Below are 24093 nucleotides of genomic sequence, written 5' to 3' on the forward strand. Positions count from 1 at the left end.
AAAGCATGACCAGGGTTTCATTGAGCTTTCCATTTACAGTCCCACAATGTTCAAACTGGCTGAACCTTCCTTGAGAACACAGAATAGTTTTATAGATAATAAACACAGACTGCAGCAACATGCAGCTCAGTGTCATACTCCACACTAACCCAAATGAGGCTCTTTAAAAGTAGAACCTGCTTCAGGGTATTAAACAGAAAACGTTATATTCTCAAACAAAAGCATACCTTTGTCTTCACTGATGAATTTCTTCTGAAATATGACTCTGTCCTTCTCAGAAGCAATGAAGTGCAAGGCTTCCTCTTCAGGACAAACTCCTTTAGGATTCATTCTTTCTGTGAGATTGTAAATAAATATTAGACATGGTACACTGTCTTAAAACTTTAGCTTGATTGAAAATGACTGTTTATACAAAAGGCAGTAAAAACTTGTTAGCATGAGTGACTTAATGAAAAGATACAAATCTGTTAGTATTTTTGCTTTACAGACTAAATTAAACACAAGCGAGGAATTTGGTAAAGTGTGGAACTTACCTGTTGTTATGAGCTCAAAACAAAGAACAGAAAAATCTCCAAGCTGGTTTTTGTCCTCCAAAATGTTGCAAAGTGGTCAACACTCCACGAGACAAAACAACAACAAAAAACTGTTGAAAGAAATCTAAGTTTGAGTTTTGTCCTCTCAAATGTGGCTGTGCTAAATTAACAGACACGTCTGACTGTGTTACTTACAATTTTAATTTTGCTGTTTGGCTTGATGTGATCATCATTTATGAATCTTCCAAGTCTTGCTGTAGCTTTACTGCCATCAATGCTGAAAAACAGATCCTCAAAAATCTGTAGTGAAAACAGTAGAAAATGTGAGATCTGTTCTGTCCTTCTGGAAAGAAGAATGCCTCTTTCTGCAAGGAGCCCAGATTATATGCAGTCCTCTCTGAATCCAGGACATTCACAAGAACAAAAGAGTGAACGGTTGCATTTGTTTTTAAATGGTGGCCCCCAGTCGTCTGCACTAAGCAAACGACTGGGGGCCTTATCTACATCACAAGTGTGAAACTGAAGGCCCACAGGCCAAATGTGGCCATGAGAGGTTTAAAGAGGAATTAGATGTATGCTTTTACTTCTCTGATTTCAACATGGACATGTTATAACCCACAAAAACATTCTAATCTAAAACAATTTTCACAAATACCAAACAGATAAAAGTACATGCAGGGGCGGATCTAGAAAAATATCTATGGGAGGCAAGAGGGGGACAAGAATGAAAAGGACGACTCATTTATCTGAACTCCAGCTAAGTTCTTTGTTACTCAAAACAATGAAATATTTGAATTTAGTCATTACAGAGATAAATAGTTAAATACAGAAATATATCTTGTTCATGAGTCAGTTACATTCACTTTATATGACATTGCATTTAGTAACATATATCCTGTCATACAGTTACTACTGGCCCTCTGAGGGCCACAATAATGCTCATTTGGCCCTCAGTGACATCACTGAAGTTCATTATTGAAATAGATGCATAACAGTAATGGGGGACTGTATGTACATTTAAAGATTTTTAAGTTGGTCAAAGCTTTTTTCTGCTTTCTGAGGATTCTTTCATGTAACATTCACCAACTCATCTTGATGGTTCTGTTACATGACATGGCTGCACTTAAAGTACTTGGGAACTATTAGAAATGTTCAAATTGGCAGTCATGTTCAAACTCTACAAAATCCTTTTCTGTTGGCTGACAGAAACAGTTTACACAATGTCATTTCTTTGAATTAACTAACTAGATCAACAGTAATCATACTTATGAAACTTCATTTGTCTCCAGAACATGTTACAAGCCTCCATGTGGCCCAAAACTGCATAGTTAAATGTCAATGTATGTGTTTTAAGCTCTGTGTCTTTGGAAGGACAAACAGCAGATCTTCAGCCACTTTAATGCCACTTGTGTGTCTGAACCTGAACAGAAGTCACACAGCAGTAACTCTCAACAACATAGTCACAGTAAAAACATCTTCAAACACTACACACCAGCGTGTCTATGACAAGAAGAATTATTGTCTTTACTGTGGAAAACCTTATGCAAAAGTCACAAGATATCTGAAGCAGAAGCATTCACACCAACCTGATGTGGCCAAGGCACTCGCACACAGGAAAGGATCAAAAATGCAATCCTTGCTTTTTAGCAAAATAACAAACATGGGAAACTATGAACACAACTGTTCTGTCCTGTCCTCTGGGGAAGGACAAATCATCCCAAAAAGGCAAGCAACAAGTAAGGTAGCTGCAGAGGACTACCTACCTTGCAAGTTTTGCTTTGCTATGTACGTGAAGAGCGATTTGTGGAGACACCTCAAGCGTTGCAAACTCCAAGTGAAAGGTGCATTGTGTCAAGAAGAGTTCAGACAAGTTCTTCCATGATGTTATCCTTGAATACTAAGATTTCCACAGGACTTAAAACGGTTCTCCAGGAAATGACGCATGACAATATCACTCAGTTAGTAATGGCCGGGGCGTGCCGTGGTGGCGTAGCGGTTAGCTCGACCCGTATTTGGAGGCCTTGAGTCCTCGACGCGGCCGTCGCGGGTTCCACTCCCGGTCCTGACGACATTTGCCGCATGTCTTCCCCCTCTCCTTCCCCGTTTCCTGTCAGAGAAGGGGAGTGAATGGAGTGAATCATATAAGGGACGCTAGAGCCCACAAAAAGACCCCCTGGAGGGGTAAAAAAAAAAAAAAAGTAATGGCCGACTCCCTTATTATTATCATTATTATAGAGAATGTTCCTCGAAAATTGAGAAGTTGGACGTCATCGAGCAGACATCAGAAATAAGATGAGGGAACTTGCCAGACTTGTTCTCGTTGCAAGAGAGATTGACAAGGACATTGTCTATTTGAAGGACTTGATCTGCCCAAAAAAATTCAACACGGTTCTTAAAGCTGTAAAACAGATGAATGGGTTTAACCCTCCTGTTGTTCTCATGCCAAAATGACCCGCCACTGTGTTAAACCCCCCCAAAAAATCCACTAAATGTTATTTTTTTAACTTGAGATTTTAAGACTTTTCCTAGATTGGCCAAAACAATAGAAAAAGTTAAATGTTGCTTTTATTCACATTTCCACGTAAGCTGTACAAAACGGAGGTATAAAGATGGTCTTCAGGTCAAAATGACCCGTGAGGCAAATAGAGTTGAAATCAAGTTTACAGAGTTATTTACAAACCACAGAATGTTACAAAGTTTTAGATGTGTCTCAGATCAATCAGTAGCAGAAGTAAACAAGGCAAATCAGGTGGTGTTCTCGCAGACTTCAGAAGACCACCTGTTATTTCCAGAGGTTATAAAGGTCCTGCATAACAGGACCCTGAATTGTGTCTGTGCTGAAGCCATGAGTGTGCGTTACAACGCTGAAGAGGCTTTAGAGGTGATTTTCTCACATGTCCAGCAAGACAACTCTGATTCAGAAGAGGAAGTAGAGGATGTATCCGAAGAAGAAGATGGAGAGGAATACAACCCAGAGCAGGATGAATCATCTTCAGAAGAAGAAGAAAACCCTGAAGCTGAAAGTGAGACTTTCCTTTCAAACAATGGCAAAATAACATGGTCTTCAGCGGCATATGACCAACACGGCAGGCATGCAGAACACAACATTATAAAGATGACCCCAGGACCCACAAGGTATGCTGTTTCTCATGCCCATGATATTGTTTCTACATTCTACCTGTTTATCACACCAGCAATAGAAAAAATAATCCTGGAGATGACAAATCTGGAGGGTTTTCGCAAATATGGAGACAGCTGGAAAAAGATGGATGAGATTGACCTCCAGGCCTATTTAGGGCTGCTAATCCTAGCAGGTGTATACAGGTCCCGAGGTGAGGCTGCAGCTAGTCTATGGGATGCAGAGAATGGAAGGCCAATTTTCCGAGCCACAATGCCACTCAATGTCTTTCACACCTACTCAAGACTGATACGATTTGATGACCGTGAATCAAGACCAGCAAGACGTGTGACAGACAAACTTGCAGCCATAAGAGAGGTATGGGACAAGTGGGTGGAGCGGTTGCCCTACCTCTACAATCCAGGGCCTGACGTAACAGTGGATGAGCAACTGGTTCCATTTAGAGGTAATCTGTTTTCATATTTGTAATAAAAGTGATTTTCACTATAGATTTCTTTGACTGTTTTCTGTGACACTGATACTAATCACTGAAGCTAATGTCTTTTGTCCAAAGGTCAATGTCCTTTCCGGCAGTATATGCCCAGCAAGCCAGCAAAATAAGGGATCAAGTCATGGGTGGCTTGCGATGCCAAATCAAGCTATGCTTGGAAAATGCAAGTCTATACTGGGAAGTCAACCAGTGGATGCCCAGAGAAGAACCAGGGGATGCGAGTTGCGCTTGATGTGACAGAGGGACTGAGGGGTCACAATGTGACATGTGACAATTTCTTCACCTCTTATGAACTCGGACAGCAGCTCCTGAAGAGGAAGATCACCATGGTTGGTACAGTTCGAAAGAACAAGCCTGAGCTCCCACCTGCGCTGCTTGCGTCAAAGGAGAGAGAGGTCTTCTCCTCAAAGTTTGCCTTCACGCCCACCACCACTCTAGTTTCCTACCTCCCAAAGAAAAACAAGAATGTAGTTCTTCTGAGCACACTGCACAAAGACGGCGACATTAGTGATCGTGAGGACAGGAAGCCAGTCATCATCCTGGAATACAACCACAACAAAGGAGGTGTGGACAACCTAGATAAGGTGATTGGAACATATAGCTACAGACGAATGACTGCCCGTTGGCCCCTCGTCATCTTCCACAGCATCATTGATGTGTCCTCCTACAATGCCTTTGTGATTTGGAGAGAGATCAACCCAACCTGGCTGCCTCATAAGCATAACATAAGGAGGGTGTTCCTGGAGCACTTAGGAAAGGCACTGTAACTCCACTCATTCAAAGAAGGAAGCACATCCCCCGCACAGACGCCTCAGCAGCAGTTGTGAAAACTATTCAGAGTGCAGCAGCTCCTGATCAACCTGAGAGATCTACCTCAGCCACTTCCCCAGCTAGGGCAAGTAAGAGGAAGAGATGTCAGTTCTGCCCTCAAAAGAAGGACTGTAAAACACATACAGTGTGCTGCAGGTGTAAGAAATATATCTGCAAAGGCTGTGCGCTTGCATACTGCCCTACATGTGCTAATTAGTTGAATGGGTTATTTTTCAAATTTTTGTATTGTACATTCTCTTAAATTGTTCACTGGAGAAAAGTAAAAGAAAATGAGTCATTGAGATGAATAAAAATGCATTCGAAACTCCTTTTTGAACATTTTTTCTTTTCTTAAGCTATAGAAATTCAAGTGGAGAAGGAAAACTCAAGTATTCACACATTTTGTGGTGAATTACAATATACAAGATGAAATTTGGTGTTTAAAATTCAATTAAGCTGCTTATATTGGGGGTTTAGTGAAGATGGGTCATGTTGACCCAGAGGACACAAGGTGTATACAGAAAATGAGGTCATCTCGAGGGTTAATGAGTTAACCAACAGATTCACAGTGCCTTCAACAGCACTAAAACTGCGCCATTCTCTTGTGAAAGTGTCATACATTTTGCAAGGAGAGGCGCTGCATCAAGGGGATAATGAATTAAAATCAAAAGCAGAGCGATTTATCAGGTTAGTTGAACTACACTGGTCAACACATGTGTCATCTAATACCCTGAAAACGCGTTGCAAGAAGAAATGGAAAATGTCGCAAATATAAAAGAGTCTGTGGATCTCCTGATTAAAACTAGAGAAGAGGTTGGGATTTCCCCCACCAATCCCTACATTTTTGCTCGTCCATTTTTTGGCTACCAAGGGAACTTTTGTGGATGTGTCAGCTTAAAACGGTTTGCTGAAAGCTGCGGAGCTCAACAACCACAGAATCTCACATCAACCAAACTACGAAAGCATATCGCCACAACTTCACAGCTCCTTAACCTGAAAACTCACGAGCTAGACCAGCTGGCGACTTTCATGGGACATGATATTGAGGTCCACAGGGAATTTTACAGACAACCTGAAGAAACACTCCAAGTGGCAAAAGTCAGTAGACTTCTTTTTGCTCTGCAAGGTGGAATGAGTAAATTCAAAGGGAAATCTCTTGACAACATCAACTGTAAGTGAAAGATTTCAAAATTTATCTTCTTTCTATGAAATGAAGCAAATTTCATATTTTTTGTTTTGTGAACAAAAAATAAATGTTGTGCTTAAGTATTTACTGTAAACATTTTGTTGCAGCTGAGGAGGAGTTGAGTGACTCGGATTCAGATGTCCAATCTGAAGGGACTCCTATCAAAAACAGCCAAAAGACTCCTATCAAAAAGAGTCAAAAAGGTAAGATTTTCCTCACTATTTACTATATTAATGGAAAAGAAAAAACAAATATTTCCACTTAATGAAGTATTTTTAAATGATTATACCACTTCAATCTGATGTAAACATTTAATTGCTAACTATGTTTTTCAGAAACTTCAAAGGATGTAAACTGTAAAGAAAGCCCTGCATCACGCAAGGCAACTGGGGGCATTCAAAAGTTGCCATTGCCATCAAGCAAAACAGGTATGTTATTCAATTCACTATATGGGATACTGTTTGCAGTATTAAAAATAGTAAAGAAGCTGATCTTCAATCAGATTGCTCCAGCCCCAGGTTGAGTGCCTCCCTTCCTATTACCTCTGGATCCTAACACCAGAGTGCTAATCCCAAATCAGCTCTTCTCTGCAGAGGGAGAAATCACATACAATGTGTCTGCAAGTGTAACCAGGATAATTTTTCTATATTAGATGTAGTTTATTTATTTTATTTTCTATTTTGTTAAATCTAATTTTATTTTGTTTTACTTAAAGATCTAATTTAAAAATCCTCCTTTGTTTTACTTTTTCGACACTAACCGGGCGAGAGCAGGGTTGTTCTCGCGAGGGTTTAATGTCATATGACAGCTGCACGTCAGTCCTAAATTGACAGCCACTGCTTATATTGCTGCTAAATCGCACCTTGGGTAGCAGACGCTGTGGGACTTTGACGTGCAGGTAGGCTTGGGTGTTGTTCCCAAAGCGGTTTTGCTTTTGAATGTCGATTATACATCAATCGTATACCTCTGTTAAATTACAGACATATGGTCGCTCATCTGAACGCTGAAACGATCTCTGTTTGTCAAAAGAGGAACTGGTAAGTGTTGCTCGGGAGCTAGAATGCTAGTGCTAGCCTCCCAGCCTGTGATTACACACCTACATAAAAACACATTTGGATTGAAATTGCATGTAATTATGTAGGCTCAGATTCAATTATTAAGAAATGCATGTACATGTACATTGATTGTCGGGCCTGTTTGCGCAGGCCAGGTGTGTTCCAGATCCCACCCCCGCTCGGAATAACTGAAGGATCTGGGACACATTAAGAATTGTCTGGTTTTTGTATACTGACCGGACTGGCGAGCTAACCATAGCGGATTCAGAAAGTCACCCATAATCTGAGGAAACATCTCCAAACCGGAAGGGAAATTCAACCAACCACTTCACAGCTGGAACTAAATGACTATTTTTGTTTTTTCCCTTCCGTCACCGACAGAGACTTCCTTGGTTTAAGGAACTGGACTTTAAAGCTGTGAAACAATTTGTATATATTGTAAATATAAATACACCTCATTGATTTTGCACTCTCCAGTTGTATGTGTCTTGCAATTTGCCACTACCTCCAGTAGACGAACCTGGAACCTAGTTTTTCACTTAGAGTGACGTTGATTTGGGTTTTTTAATAATCTTAAAATGTAACTCGGGTTACATAGCTTGGCGAGCCAGCCAGGAGGTTGTTGGCATTTTGTTAAACACATTTTTTTTTTCCTTCTGCCATCATCAATATGGATGAATTTCAAAATCTTGACGTAAAAATTCCCAACTCTGTTTTGGTTGAAGGCATTTCAGATGAATATGGTAAAGAGGAAGTATTTGACTTTTTGAAACAATATGGGAAGATAACAAAGACTGAAATGATTTCTGAAGCTGACTCTGAGTTTGAGGGCCAGCTTGTGGTTGAATTTAGCAGTGGTACAGCAGTAGCTGAATTGCGTTCCATTTTACCATATTCATTCAAATCATCTGAAAAGTCAGACACATTTTTCATCTCTGAATTAGCTGTTGTATATGCAGAACATGTTTCACAGAGTAAAACTCATTCTTATTTACTTGAGTTACAGAAACTTGCAAAGCTCTCTGGCATGGATTTTGCAGAGGTGTTAAAATCCACGATGACTCAGATTGGACAATCAGTTGCTGAACTTCACTCAGCTGCTAAGATGGAGGATCCTGATGAGAAGTCTGAGGTTATGGCAGCAGCTGCAGATCCAACAATGAAGGAAGAGCCAACGTGGTCAACCGCCACTGATCCTACAGTTTCCAGACAGAGACTTGAGCAGCAACCTACCTCACGACAGAGACCTTCTCTTCATGATGATGACATCCAACCACCCGAAGTCCAGCGCTATGTGGTGGAACACATTATGAAAACTGAGGAAAGTGCTTACCATCTACAAAGGCTCCGAGTGTTTTCTGGACGGCTGCCTAGACCAGCACATGAAGCAGACTACGAGACCTGGCATTCAGGAGTGGATCTGCTACTAAAAGACCCATCAGTTTCTGAGCTGCAGCGATCAAGGAGGATCGTGGAGAGTTTACTTCCCCCAGCCGCTGATATGCTGAAGCATCTAAGTTCAGATACTCCACCTACTGTATATCTGAACATATTGGATTCGGCATATGGCACAGTGCAAGATGGAGAAGAACTCTTTGCAAAATTCATGGACACTTTCCAAGATGCAGGGGAGAAGCCATCTTCATACCTCCAGCGGCTGCAGGTAGCATTAAACTTAGCCCTGAAACGAGGTGGTGTGTTAGCCAAGGATGTAAACCGGCATCTCATAAGCCAGTTCTGTAGGGGTTGTTGGGACAATACTTTGATTGCTGAACTCCAATTAAAACAAAAGAAATTGGTCCCACCTAGTTTCTCTGAACTGCTACTACTTCTACGTACTGAAGAGGACAGGGAGGCAGCTAAAACTTCCCGGATGAGACAATATTTGGGGTCCAACAAACAAAAAGTAGTCAATCATGCACAATTGGTTTCTGTTGACGCAGGTAATGGTGGAGCAGTTGCTGCTTTAACCAAATTGACTCAGCAGTTGGCAGAACAACTGGCAGATGTACAGCGGCAGCTGGCTAAGCTAACATCCACAACCACCCAGCCCAGGACTACATCACAACCTAAAGTAACACACAGTAAGCCGGGTGAAAAAGGGGGCAATACAGTGACATCCAAACAGTCCCCACTAGTCCATGTTAAACCTGGTTATTGTTTCAGGTGTGGTGAAAATGGTCATATTAAGCCACAATGTAATAATGAACCAAACCCTGCTCTTGTTGCCAGAAAAAGAAAACAGTTTGCTCAGCGACAGCAGAACATCTTTCAGAAGAAGTTAAACTAGGCATGGTTCCTGTTGCGGGACAAACCGGAACCAGTCCCAGCCAAACCAGTCCCCTTATTAAAGAAAAGACTGTTAAATGTACAAAACTGCAAGCCCAAGCTAATAAACTACCCACTCAGCTACCCAAAGGTTTGATTGGATCAAAGTGTGCTGCTGTTGTTGACATTTCTGGTCATGTGTGTAACTGCCTTTTAGACACTGGTTCACAGGTGACAACGATCCCAGTTTCTTTCTATAATGATAAGCTAAGCAACCAACCTGTACTGCCTCTGGATAATTTGTTACAGGTTGAAGGTGCTGCTGGACAGTCTGTTCCGTATCTGGGGTACGTGGAGCTGGTCATCACATTCCCTGAAGACTTCATAGGAGTAAACACAGAGGTACCAACTCTCGCTCTTGTGGTCCCAGATACTAGTCCTGACAGGCCATCTAATGTACTTATTGGCATGAACACACTGGAGCCACTGTATGAACAACATCTTAGCGGTAACCATGTACAATTTCAACCCATGGCCCAAGGATATCGAGCGGTCCTGAAACTGCTACAGTTAAGGCACCAGCAAAATCAATTAGGAAATGCAGGGACTGTCAGGCTGTTAAGCACCACTCCAGTCCTTATTTCACCCGGACAAACCATTGTCTTGGAGGGTTCTGTTAAAAACCCCTCTCCATCTGCCGATAAGTGGGCCATTGTTGAACACCCTAGCTCGCCTTTACCAGGGGGTTTATGTGTTCAGAGTTGTCTAATTACACTGCCACAGCATCCACCATATAAAGTCCCAGTGATCATGAAGAATGAATCAGAGCAAGAGGTGTTCATATCACCATTAACCATTATTGCAGACATTGGGTCAGCACCTACTGTTTTGTCACAACAAATTGCATCTCAAACCTCACAACAAACCACTTTGGAGTTTAACTTTGGAGACTCTCCCATTCCACCTGAGTGGAAGGAACATATTATCAACAAAATGAACAGCATGCCTGAAGTATTCTCTCATCATGATATGGATTTTGGCTGTACAGATGCAGTTAAACATACCATTAAACTTAGTGATGAAACGCCTTTTAAACACAGAGCAAGGCCAATCCATCTCAAAGATCTGGAGGCAGTCCGTGAACATCTTAAAGACCTGCTCGAAGCTGGCATCATAAGAGAGTCTAAATCACCATTTTCCTCTCCAATAGTTGTTGTTCGGAAACGTAATGGTTCCGTCCGGCTATGCATAGATTACAGGAAACTGAATCTTCAAACTATCAAAGATGCATATGCCCTTCCTAATTTGGAAGAATCTTTTTGTGCTTTGACAGGGTCCAAATGGTTTACTGTGTTGGATTTAAAATCTGGCTATTATCAAATAGAGATGGCTGAAGAAGATAAGGCTAAAACGGCTTTTGTAACTCCCCTTGGATTTTGGGAGTGGAACAGGATGCCGCAAGGAATTACAAATGCACCTAGCACGTTTCAGCGGCTAATGGAGAGATGCATGGGAGATCTGCATCTTAAAGAAGTCCTTGTCTTCCTCGATGACATCATCATCTTTTCTGCCACTCTGGAAGAACATGAGGAACGGCTGCTGCGTGTGCTCTCCCGGTTGAAGCAGTTTGGACTAAAGCTCTCTCCAGAGAAATGTAAGTTCTTTCAGTCTTCTGTACGTTATTTGGGACACATTGTCTCTGAAAAAGGGGTTGAAACTGATCCAGAAAAGATTGATTCTTTAAAATCCTGGCCAGTCCCCCGCAACCTTAAAGAGTTGCGATCTTTTCTGGGTTTTGCTGGATATTACCGAAGATTTATTAAAGACTATGCTGCTATTGTCAAACCACTTAATGAGTTAACCCGTGGTTATCCTCCTGCCCGCAGCCCTGCAAAACTGAAGAAACCAGAAGGAAAGTACTCGGATCCAAAGCAATCCTTTGGAGATAAATGGACTAGCCATCAGCAGATTGCCTTTGAAACAGTCATTTCCAAATTGACTACAGCACCTGTTCTTGGGTTTGCAAATCCACAGCTGCCATACATTTTACATACTGATGCCAGTACAAATGGGTTGGGAGCAGTATTGTACCAAGAGCAGGAGGGCAAGCTGCGTGTTATTGCTTATGCTAGTCGAGGCCTGTCTGTCAGTGAGTCAAAATATCCTGCGCATAAACTGGAGTTTTTGGCCCTGAAGTGGAGTGTTACTGAGAAGTTTCATGATTACCTCTATGGGACTAACTTTACAGTTGTCACAGATAGCAACCCTCTCACTTATGTTCTTTCTTCAGCCAAGCTGGATGCTACAGGTCACCGGTGGTTAGCAGCACTGTCCACTTACTCATTCAAGCTGCAGTACCGTGCTGGAAAACAGAATTTTGATGCTGATGCTCTGTCCCGACGCTCACATGAAGATACTTCTAGTGATCAGCACTGCAGAGAGAGGGAACTCATTCAACATCTGACCAGTCAGTTGGGTAATGGTAAAGAAACACATGACATTTCCCCTGAAATTGTGGATGCCATCTGTCAGAGTTGTATAATCCGAACACAGAACCAAACTGAACTAAGTCGATCTGTCGCACTGGTTGAGTCTCTATCTGTCTCTGTTAACTCCATCCCTGATGGGTTCAGCAATGAAGAGTTGCATGGCTTGCCTCTAATCCCCTCTCTATCTCAGGTCGATCTCCAAGAACAACAACAAGCTGACCCTGCTATTCGTGAGGTCATTCATCAGCTGGAGACTGGGGAGAAGGTCCTTCCATCGGTTCGAGAGGAGCTACCTGACCTTCCTTTGCTCCTGAGAGAGTGGAACAGGTTAGAGTTGGTGGATGGAATCCTATATCGGAGAAGACATGATGGAGATAAACTTATCTACCAGTTAATCCTACCGCCCAAGTTACGACCAGCTGTTTTAAAGAGCTTGCACCATGATATGGGGCATATGGGCATCGAAAGAACAATTGATCTGGTGCGCCAACGCTTCTTTTGGCCCAAAATGACATTAGAGGTGGAGACTTTTGTCAGAACCTGTGGTCGTTGCATAAGGCGTAAAGCTCAAATAGAAAGAGCAGCTCCATTAATAAATATTCAGACAAGCCGACCACTTGAACTGCTATGTATGGACTTTTTAACCATTGAACCTGACAGCAGTAATACTAAGGACATTCTTGTTCTTACTGATCATTTTACCAAATTTGCAGTTGCCATTCCTACCCCCAACCAGAAGGCAAAGACTGTTGCAAAGTACCTCTGGAATGAATTTATGGTTTATTATGGAATTCCAGAGCGTATACATTCAGACCAGGGTACAGATTTCGAGTCCAAATCTGAGCTCATTAAAGAGCTCTGTGAAGTTGTAGGCATGAAGAAAAGCCGAACTACCCCGTACCACCCACGAGGGAATCCAGTCGAGCGCTTCAACCGCACTCTGCTCAATATGCTTGGAACCCTGGAGATGAAACAAAAGTCAAAATGGCGAGAGTATGTCAAACCTTTAGTACATGCATATAACTGTACAAGAAATGAGGTAACAGGGTTCACACCTTATGAACTCATGTTTGGTCGTTGTCCTCGTCTTCCTGTGGATTTGGCTTTTGGTTTACCCGTCAGAGAACAATCATCCATCTCTCATTCAGAGTATGTTAAGAATCTGCAATCCAGCCTGAAAGAAAGCTACAAACTAGCTTCTGAGAATGCCCTCAAATCAGCTGCAAAGAACAAGACCCGTTTTGATCAGAAAATTACACCATGCAGTTTGGAGATGGGAGATCGAGTACTGGTTCGCAACATCCGTCTGAGGGGTAAGCACAAGCTGGCAGATAGATGGGAACCAGGGGTGTACAAAGTTGTTGACAGAGCTGAAAATGTACCAGTTTAAACTGTACAACCTGAACACAAAAAGGGACCAACTCGTACTTTACATAGAGATCTGTTGCTTCCTTGCGGTTTCCTGCCAGTTTGCTCCACAGAAGACCCTTCCATCTCCATGCCTGCCTCACAACGAAAGACTCGCAGCCAGGATGGTTGCCATCCAGATGTTCCTGATGCGATGCAGGAGGATGAGGATGCTGAGCCATATGTGCCAGAAGTTTCCATCCCACTCCCAACCAGATTCAGTGTGAAGGTGAGAAAATTTAAGTCATCACCCGAATCCATGACTTTGTAGCCTATTTCACCTTTGGCTCAAAGTGATGCTGACGCACCAGAGCATCCTGTACCTCTAATTCAGAGCACAGACCTTGAGACTGCTAGTCCATCTGAAAATGAAGAATCCTGTTTAACAACTGATTCATCACTGTCTCACTATGAAGACAAGCTACCTGTGGAACAGATTGAGACAGAGGAACTTTCTGAACCACATGTAGCTGAGCCTGTGAAAGTACACATGGAGGGAGAAGTACCTGACGAACACTTACCTGAAGTTCAAGAACCTGACGCTGAGGGTCATCTGGTCGTTCAATCTGAGTCATCCACAGGTCCTGCACATGTCAGCTCACCCTATAACTCAGTTGAGGCTGAAATATTGCCCAGGCGATCAGATAGACAGCGTCAACCTCCTAGTCGTCTAACATATCCGGTGTTGGGTAAGCCACTCATTTCAGTAGTTCAGACTCTATTGCATAGTTTGGCAAATGTGTACACTGAGGCTCTCAGGCAAGTTTCTAATGTAAATATTCAGAAAAATTAATTCAAGTAACCATGCAACGGGACGTGCAGGAATTAAAGAGGGGAGGATGTAACCAGGATAATTTTTCTATATTAGATGTAGTTTATTTATTTTATTTTCTATTTTGTTAAATCTAATTTTATTTTGTTTTATTTAAAGATCTAATTTAAAAATCCTCCTTTGTTTTACTTTTTCGACACTAACCGGGCGAAAGCAGGGTTGTTCTCGCGAGGGTTTAACGTCATATGACAGCTGCACGTCAGTCCTAAATTGACAGCCACTGCTTATATTGCTGCTAAATCGCAGCTTGGGTAGCAGACGCTGTGGGACTTTGACGTGCAGGTAGGCTTGGGTGTTGTTCCCAAAGCGGTTTTGCTTTTGAATGTCGATTATACATCAATCGTATACCTCTGTTAAATTACAGACATATGGTCGCTCATCTGAACGCTGAAACGATCTCTGTTTGTCAAAAGAGGAACTGGTAAGTGTTGCTCGGGAGCTAGAATGCTAGCGCTAGCCTCCCAGCCTGTGATTACACACCTACATAAAAACACATTTGGATTGAAATTGCATGTAATTATGTAGGCTCAGATTCAATTATTAAGAAATGCATGTACATGTACTTTGATTGTCGGGCCTGTTTGCGCAGGCCAGGTGTGTTCCAGATCCCACCCCCGCTCGGAGTAACTGAAGGATCTGGGACACATTAAGAATTGTCTGGTTTTTGTATATTGACCGGACTGGCGAGCTAACCATAGCGGATTCAGAAAGTCACCCATAATCTGAGGAAACATCTCCAAACCGGAAGGGAAATTCAACCAACCACTTCACAGCTGGAACTAAATGACTATTTTTGTTTTTTCCCTTCCGTCACCGACAGAGACTTCCTTGGTTTAAGGAACTGGACTTTAAAGCTGTGAAACAATTTGTATATATTGTAAATATAAATACACCTCATTGATTTTGCACTCTCCAGTTGTATGTGTCTTGCAATTTGTCACTACCTCCAGTAGACGAACCTGGAACCTAGTTTTTCACTTAGAGTGACGTTGATTTGGGTTTTTTAATAATCTTAAAATGTAACTCGGGTTACACAAGACTTCTCTTTTATTTACAGGAATTACAGCATGCATAATGGCACAAAGTTCCTCTCCCAAATGGGGGATGGGTTTCCGACCTATTGATAAAATCTCAAACAGTTTTGTCGGAAAATTCCACAGCATCACATGGGAGTCACATTCTGCTGACTTTCTAACATCAAAGAGATTGGGCTGACCACCTGTGGACAGGAAAACAATGGGCATCTGCAGCATTACCATTTGGCTGGGGGTTGTGAAACCAGGAAAACCTGTTTGCAGCCAACAAAACAATGTTCCCTGATACTCCAGTGTCTATATAAAACTATTGACTTTTATTTATCAGATTTGGTGTTAGCAATTTTTAGTAATCAATTTATTCATTTCCCTCCTTCTTTTACATACAGGGAAATCCAGAATACCCTGGTCAGACACCGAGAGAAAAATCATCAACCAGCATTTCAAGGACTTCTTGAAGAACCTGAAGATCCCTGGGAAATTGGACTGTCAAAAATGCTTAAATAATAATCAGATCCTAACGGATAATGGAAGAGACTGGAAAGCAATAAAATATTTTGTGCACAACAAAATTAGAGCTATAAAGAAGAGCTAACAACAGTCAGGCCAGCAATGGCTGGGACCAAATCCTGGTACGTCACATGATGGACTATCAATGTTAACCATCTGGACACTGGGAGCTGGCATTACAGTAGTCCATGTAAATGGATCATCAGCATTTTGAATTTAAAATGTGAGCGGTGGAGGTGTTACGCCCCTTATGAGTAAGGACTCTATCTGTAGGGGAATAATAAAAACACGGACACGATGTCACTGCTTTCGTCTCCAGTGTTGTAATGGAGGAGCAGAAGCGTCGCGTTCCCCTACATCCGATCAGACAAAACCAATCGAATCTCGAATGATTAAACCCTCATAACTTAAAATCTAAAAGGTTGAACTTTTCAAGAATTATAACCAAACATACCCGGAAAAGTGACATTAAAGAAAAATACATTGTTTTTAAACTTCATTAAACTTAGGCTACCCTTTACTGTATCTGTCTGTAGCACTGAACTTGAAAGACCAAAATAATCGATCGCAGATCACTAGATCTTGTTTTCCGTTTTGGTTGTCTAAAATAGTTTTATAACCACTACACACTCCCCTTCAACAGAAATGTCGTCCTCGACATTCAATAAGGAAAGGAGTAAGATGACAAATATAATCCATAAAACCATAAAGAGATTACTTGGTCCATACACAGGCACTTGACCTAATCAAAGTCTTTAAATGCCAATACTAAGTCCAAAAGAAAAAGGTGGATCAGCAATACACAAACACAGGATCGTAGGTGGACACCTGAACTGGCTCCGGCCACATAGACCTTGCTTGAAAGGGTCCAAAATAGTGCACTGGGTGAAGCCAATATGTGGACCTTGGTGGAAGTCCCAAACTGTAACAAGATGGATAACCCAGTTCATCATAGGTAAGTCGCCGTGGTGGTCGCCGTTCTCTCCTAGGCCTATCTTGTACTCGCTCATCTCCACCGTGGTTCTCACATGAAGGAGGTGACATGGATGGTGGTAGAGGGTTGTCTCCACAATTTTCCAGTTGTTCAGGCGCTCCATCTTCCGTTAGCAGGTCAGGCATCGCTTGATCTTCCTCCAGATTTAACACTGTCTCTCGGTCCTCTTCTGGCCTTGTCCCTCCCCTTGCTGATGTGGGCACAGGGTCTGCCGACACATCAGTGTGCTCCTCAGCAGTGGGACCTGTTCGGTTGTGTGGCTCAGGGCATGGGTAGTAAAACCATTCATCCTCTGAATCCTCACCACTGATGTCCTTTTGTTGACTATTATGTTCACTGTCACTTGTTTGTGTCAAACCTTTTTTCCGTGATCTGGCAACTTTTTCTGGCAACCTCTTACTTTTAAGTAAGAGGTTGCGGTGTAGTATCCTACTATCTCTCCCCTTTCCTTGTTCAGGTACCACCTCATATACAGGAGCATCCTTATTTACTCGCCGCACAACCTTGTGGATGATGTCCTCCCAATGACTGCGGAGTTTACCAGTCCCACCTCTCAGGGTCAAATTCCTAACAAGGACACGGTCTCCAGGTTCCAGCTCTGAGCTCTTTATTTTGCAATCATGGTTTCTTTTGCCTCTTTCAGCTGATTTTCTTGCATTGTTCCGTGTTATCTCATAAGCTTGTTGCATCCCTTCTCGCCATTTTCGCATGTACTCTCTGTGATCAGGTGTACCTGTTTCTGGTGTCAAGCGGAAGAGTACATCAATCGGCAGTCTTGGAGTCCTTCCAAACAGAAGAAAGAAGGGGGGAAAACCAGTGATTTCACATTTTGTGCAATTGTATGCAAAAATCAATCTGTTCAGTGACTCTTTCCAGTTGGACTTCTCTTTCTCTGTAAGGGTCCTCAGCATTTGTATGAGTGTACGGTTGAAACGTTCAACTTGGCCGTTGCCTTCAGGATGGTACGGTGTTGTCCGCGAGCCCAAAACTCCAGAGGTTCTTTTTAGTTGTGACATAAGCTGGTTTTCGAATTCACCACCTTGATCGTGATGAATACGTAGGGGTAATCCAAATTTTAATGCATAATCATTAAAAAGTTCATCAGCCACAGTTTTTGCTGACTTAGATGTTGTGGCGTAAGCCTGGGCGAATCTTGAGAAATGATCAATTATGACCAATATGTACTCATATCCGCCAGCTGACTTGTCAACATGTAAGAAATCGAGAGAAACCAACTCAAAAGGCTGGGTTGTGACAATATTAGTAAGAGGCGCCCTGACCTCTCGGCTTGGTTTCTTCTGTTTTATACATGTGCATCTCTGAGCCACATAGTGCTGAATGTCATGTTGCATGTATGGCCAGAAGAAACGTTCTCTCACCAATGAAGTGGTTCGATCAACCCCTTGATGTCCCATGCCATCATGTAGTTCCTTCATAACGGTTGCTTTGTACTTTTCAGGCAAAACAAGTTGTATCCGTTTGGCTGTCTTTCGACGCAGGATGCTGTCATCATCCAAAATCAGTTTTCCCCATTCATGTAGTAGTCTTTTACTCTCTTTGCTGAGTGATTTTAGCTGTTTTCTGTCAGGTTTTTTATTTAACTGACAATATTCAATCACAGGGCCAATATTTTTATCTTCCCTCTGAGCTCGACAAATCTCTTCCAATGAAAGAAGCGACTGGTGTGAAGTGCTGATTTCTTTACATTGAGCAGAGAGTGCCATGGACCACACCGCATGGGAACTTGGGTCCTCAACTGACTGTACAACTGCTTGAACTGAACGGGATGACATTTCCTCAGTACAGTGTTCCATCATGGTGTTAATATCCACTGGCAGCCTTGACAGATAGTCTGCATCGATGTTTTCTTTCCCTGGTCGGTATCGAATGGTAAGGTGAAAATCCGCTAATTCAGCCACCCACCGACACCCGGTTGCATTCAACTTCGCTGTAGACAAGACATAAGTGAGCGGATTATTGTCTGTATATACAGTGCATGATGAGCCAATCAAATAGTCTCTAAATTTTTCACAGACAGCCCATTTTAAGGCAAGAAATTCCAATTTTCCAGAGTGAAAATGGTAGTTTTTTTCAGATTTGGTGAGTGTTCGCGAGGCATATGCTATTACACGCATTTTTCCTTCCTGTTCCTGATACAAAACTGCCCCCAGACCCAGATTGGAAGCATCTGTGTGTAGTACAAAGGGTTTACTAAAATCAGGAAAGGCGAGGATTGGTGGCTCCAACAGGTGATCCAACAGTTCCTCAAGCAAGTGCTGGTGTTTTTCTGTCCACACAATGGGAAAGTTGGAGGGGGTCCCCGTTTTTCTTTTATTCTGTCTCTGTCTTGTAACATGTGTGTCACTTTGATTTGAATCTGCAGGAGCTCTCATGAGATCATAAAGAGGGGCAGCTATTTGAGAAAAGTCTCGAATATGCTGACGATAATAGGTCAGAAGGCCCATAATGGCTCTCAGTTCTCCCACAGTGGCTGGCCGTTTGTCTTTCAGGGCCCTGACAGCAATGGTATCAGCAGGGTCGATTTTACTGCCCTCTGATGAAATGACCCGCCCAAGATAGCGAACCTCATGCCGAAACATTTCACATTTGGCTGGCTTCAACTTGATGCCATACATTCTCAATCATCTAAGCACAGTTCTGACATGTTCAACATGGCTTTCGAATGACTTACTGAAAACAAGGATGTCATCAAGGTATGGAATGCAAATTTCATCCCTGAGTCCCTCGAGACATTCTTCCATGCACCGCTGGAAGGCAGCTGGTGCGTTCATTAAACCAAATGGTATACGAATCCATTCATATAAACCCCAAGGGGTCACAAAAGCAGTGAGGGGCTGACTGTGTTCCGCCATAAACCCCTGATGGTAAGCTTTACCTTGATCTAACAGCGAAAACCATGAGTTGCCCCCCAGGCCATCCATAATGTCCTGTACTCTGGGAATGGGCTGGCGGTCTGGTACAGTCTTATGGTTCAACTCACGGTAGTCGATACAAAGACGTAAGCTTCCATCTTTTTTTCGGACACACACCACTGGAGAAGAATAGGGGGAATTCGATTTGCGCACCCAACCTTGTGTGATCAGATCATGTAGATAGGTCTTCATTTCTTGGTATAATAGTTTTGGAACTGAGAGGTAAGTTTTGCCCACAGGTTCTGTGTCTTTCAGTGAGATGGACAGTCGCAGGTTCTCGATGCATCCAATATCATCATCGGAACAGGAAAAGGAGCCTGACTCCTCTCTCAACATCTGTTTAACCAGATCTCTTTCAGGGGAACTGAGATAATCCAGATTAACTGGGGGGTCCCAGTCACAATCAGTGGTTTGTTGTTTCCTCATCTCTACATTAGTAACTGTTGATGGGGACGTGGAGCAGGGCTGTTCAAAGATTGTCGTCGGGTAAACTGCTTGGACTGGCTGTGCTGTCCCAATAACAGTCCTTCCAGAGAGTATTATGTCATGGTCTGTTGGGTTTTGCACATCCACAATCACGACTGATTTTGTACCTTTCTCCAGTTTTAAGAGGGTGTCAGTGAACTCTAGGCCTTCCGACCACTGTGGGTTGACACTGGGTTCGAAGATCAGAGTTGTCTCCTGTAAGAGGGTTGCATTAACACGGCACTCTACTTTTACTGATGTATGTTTTGGGACATGTACTTGTCCTCTGGTGGTCTTGACATTATATTCCAAAAATTGCTGTTCAGCAGCAACTCTAGCCACAAACACTTCAGCATCATCCATTTCAAAGTCAGAAAAAGCTGCGTGGACAGCTTTGATTAACTGCTGTTTATTGGTGTCTTTGCTTTGCTGTAGCTCTGTATCCACTATCAGGCCAATGACATTTGAACCAATAATAGGGCGAGCAAGACTATTGCCTTTAATTACTAGTGAAGGGACAACAACCTCTGTTGTTGGGACTCCATCTGCAGCTAGCTTGAATGTGACTTCTATCCATCCCAAGTACGGCATGTTTTGGCCATTGGCTGCAATGAGATTCAAAGTATCGCTGTTTTCAATGATCTCAGCAATGCCTCTCAGAGTCACATGTGGCAGATGTTCCGCTTTCCATTGTTCACTGACTACAGTTACTTGTGAGCCAGAGTCCCACAATGCCCTAGTTTGCTGACCTTGGATATAGCAGTCAACCAGATATTTTTTTCCAACTAGTGGAGCAAATTTAACTTGGTTTTTCTTTCGTGGTGTGGCTCGGACAGTACTACAGGAAGCTGTCGAGCATTGATTTTTATGTACAGTCCAATGTTCATGTTGACATCTCTCGGAACAGTATAACACACATGCCTTACTAAAATAAGGACTGTTTGAAAGGAAATGTCATAAAGTCTTCAGCTGTAAGTGGGCAAATAAAATCTATGATAGAAGAAAGTCACTGACAAGGCAAAGAGAACCTGCAGGGCTGGAGACGGAAAATAAGATGATTCAAAAAGGATTCCAGATTCGGGGGGGGGAGAGCTGAAAGTAGAGATATGATCAAATACATATTTAAAATTTTAACTTCTAAACCATGTAACACAGTTGCTGCGACGGACACTAAAACTGAAAAATAAATAAATAAAAATACTGGGAGAGAATGTCAACAATGGTTAGGGGTCTGTGGTGCTGATAAACGTGGCCTTTGTACGAACAAAACTATGACACTATTGTTGTGCATATATCTCAGCTGTGAAGACAAAACTAAATAACTTAGGTTACAAAAGACACATTTTTTTTAAGTGTATTTTGGTGACACTAAAAGTACATTAAGGAACTGTTTGTAAAATTTGAGAAATCTTCACCTGGATTAAAACTTTCTCTGACACCTTGCACTTAAGTTAAACAAAGCAGTGATAAAAGCCTTGACAGAACATATTGGAGTGGTTGTTGGAAGTATAACATAACCAAAGCATGCGGTTGTGGATCAATCATTAATGTAATAAGAAATAAATAAATGTTTCACCAGCGACCTTCAACCAGCCCTGGACTTTTCTAAATGACTCTAAGTGTGTTACTGTGATTTATTTTGGTCATTTACAACAATGTCTAGAGGTTCACATTGGATGATGGTACAATGAGAAGGAACAATGATATCCCAGAATCCCTGCACTGCAGTCAAGTGAATTTAAACTTTTGGAATTGGGGAATGTAGGTTGGAGCTCCACACTGCATTTTGTGACACACACACACACACACACTTTTCAAAATATCTTTAGAAAATCAGTAGGGCTCCTCATAATAAGTCTTGGGAAAAATTAGTTTGTAAAAAGTTCGATAAAATATAAATGTGTGTTCATGCACTGAATTATTATTTATGTATATATTTAATTTTGTACCATTACAGAGACCAATATAAATTAGCAGCGTTTTGCATATTTCAGTTTTGACTGGTTTTATACCTTCCTGGTGGTCACCGTCTTCTGTTTTTCTTTTTTGTTTAACCATGCAATGTTTGCAATATGGATGTATTTGTCAGGTTCACTGATATAAGTTGTTTGGCTTTAATAAATCAGACAGTGATTTTACAGCACTGTACCTCTTTTTTATTCCAAAAATGTTTTGCCCGTGTCAGGGGGTACTTGACTAAAAATATATTTTTAAGGGGGTACATCACTGAAAAAAGTTTGAGAACCACTGAATTAATCAAGCAAATAATGCCGAGTGTTTGCAAACCCTGGGTTTGGATAGTGACCTAGGTTAGTGCCACCTGGGTGTGGGTCGGCGTAAAGGCCGAGCTGGGCATAGATTGGCCTTCACACCAATGCCAACATGAAGCCCCTTCATGCAACCAGTGGAGGTTGGTCGCATGGACATATGTCTTTCCTCGGACCTCCATGTTTGTGTGGAGGTTTGGCTTTGCGTGGACTCCTCTGATTGCAACCTGGGTGTGGGTCGGTGCAAAGGCCGAGCCACGCTATGTATGGAGACCCCTGGTTGATTGGAGGTCTGTCTTTCCTTGGACTCCTCTGGTCGTAGAGAGCCTTCTATTTGCAGGGGGACCTCTGGTTGGGTGGAGACTCTAGGACGGTTGTTTTCCAGAGCAAGTTTTAACTTCACCTTCAGGTCTGCAACCTGACCCTGCAGAGATTTCATCGTTTCCTCCTGTGCTTTGAATTTGGAAGCTTGCTCAGTGTGACTTTTGAGCTGCTCCTCATATTTAAGTCTCACTCTGTATTCTTCAACCATGACTTCTATCAGACCTTTGTTGCGGAAGGCGTATTTTTCAGCCTCCCTCTTGAAGTACTCCAGCTGTCAGTGACGTGCGGTGAGGTTCATAGCTGGTGAGGCACTGACTTAATCATATTCAGATGTACAAATATAGACCCCCTGCATGTTATTGTTTACGTAAGGAAATTTCGCGCATGTGGACAACGCTGGAGGGCAAAAAGACTATTTCCGTTCACTCAATCAAACTTGGACATGTAGATATTATTAATTTCGTGCTGTGCTCCACAGCGAAGGGAAAAACCGTTAAAGTACAACTCAAAACCACGTCTTTTGTCGCTCTCGGTATCAGCGCAGCTACGCGCAGACTCGTTGCCATAGCAACTGACAACAACGCCACAATAAAAAACACTCAAATATTTCCCACGCAAAAAGCAGAACATTCAATCTGTTGCAGTAGTATTGTTTTAGTATTATTTTGCGATTATTAATTAATTGCTGTGGTAAGAGGAGAAAACTATAAATATATCGCTGCACTTGACCTTGTTGCATGGCTAGCTCCATGGCTAGCTCGCTTACAGTATCTTACTCTGCAGTTGTGGAGTCACAATGTCTGGGATCATGAGCGCCCCCTGCCATGAGGCAAGAGAACTGCCTGCCTCACCTCGTTTCTTATCGCTCTTCAGCACATGAAACACGTTACGCACACAATTGGTGACAAAAAAAAAAACACTGTACATTATATACATAAGCTAAATTATGGAAAATCAGCTCATATATTAAATGTTTTTTTAGCCATTTTATTGGCGAACATGCTCTCAGAATGGCAGCCTGTGCAGTTAGCGAGAAGTTGCGCAATCCCAGGTGAGGCTCAGCTCGCTGCTGCCTCACCAGCTGAGCTTCCGAGCATTTGAATGGGAAAATGCAGAAATTCAGCGATTTTGAACAAAAAATAATCTGAACTTTTTTAAATTAAATGAAAAATAGGTATAGTACAAACCACAGGGTGAAAATAGCAATATAAATGATTTTATCATTATTATTTTTCCATGATTACAGGTGAGGCTCTGCCTCACCTGCCTCCCCTGACCGCACGTCACTGCCAGCTGTTGAAGAATGCTCTTGTCGGCTGTAACTTTGGAAGAGCAAGAAACATTTGACACATCTTTA

General features: G+C 42.3%; 1 protein-coding gene and 2 long non-coding RNA genes across 3 annotated transcripts; all 3 read left to right on the forward strand.

Moving 5' to 3' along the window:
- The first annotated feature begins 6966 nt into the window (after nt 1-6966).
- Nucleotides 6967-7685, forward strand: LOC116723256 (uncharacterized). The gene is made up of 3 exons (XR_004339945.1): nt 6967-7056; nt 7139-7195; nt 7364-7685. It is a non-coding gene; the product is annotated as an uncharacterized LOC116723256 (long non-coding RNA).
- Nucleotides 7686-7924: 239 nt separating this feature from the next.
- Nucleotides 7925-9651, forward strand: LOC116723253 (modulator of apoptosis 1-like). The gene is made up of 2 exons (XM_032568014.1): nt 7925-8876; nt 9157-9651. Exons 1-2 carry the CDS (start codon nt 8013-8015, stop codon nt 9181-9183), a joined length of 891 nt encoding a protein of 296 aa, XP_032423905.1. The 5' UTR covers nt 7925-8012; the 3' UTR covers nt 9184-9651.
- A 4804-nt stretch (nt 9652-14455) lies between these two features.
- On the forward strand, nt 14456-15120 carry LOC116723255 (uncharacterized). Its single transcript, XR_004339944.1, has 3 exons — nt 14456-14491; nt 14574-14630; nt 14799-15120. It is a non-coding gene; the product is annotated as an uncharacterized LOC116723255 (long non-coding RNA).
- Nucleotides 15121-24093: the final 8973 nt, after the last annotated feature.

The sequence above is a fragment of the Xiphophorus hellerii genome, chromosome 7, assembly GCF_003331165.1.
Source record: "Xiphophorus hellerii strain 12219 chromosome 7, Xiphophorus_hellerii-4.1, whole genome shotgun sequence".
NCBI classification, from domain to species: domain Eukaryota; kingdom Metazoa; phylum Chordata; class Actinopteri; order Cyprinodontiformes; family Poeciliidae; genus Xiphophorus; species Xiphophorus hellerii.

What these genes read in the sequence shown, in the direction of transcription:
- LOC116723253 (XM_032568014.1), top strand. Translation starts at nt 8,013, where the DNA reads ATGATTTCTGAAGCTGACTCTGAGTTTGAGGGCCAGCTTGTGGTTGAA. An exon ending in CATACCTCCAGCGGCTGCAG is followed by an intron (nt 8,877 to 9,156) that starts GTAGCATTAAAC and finishes CTGTTGACGCAG; the next exon opens with GTAATGGTGGAGCAGTTGCT.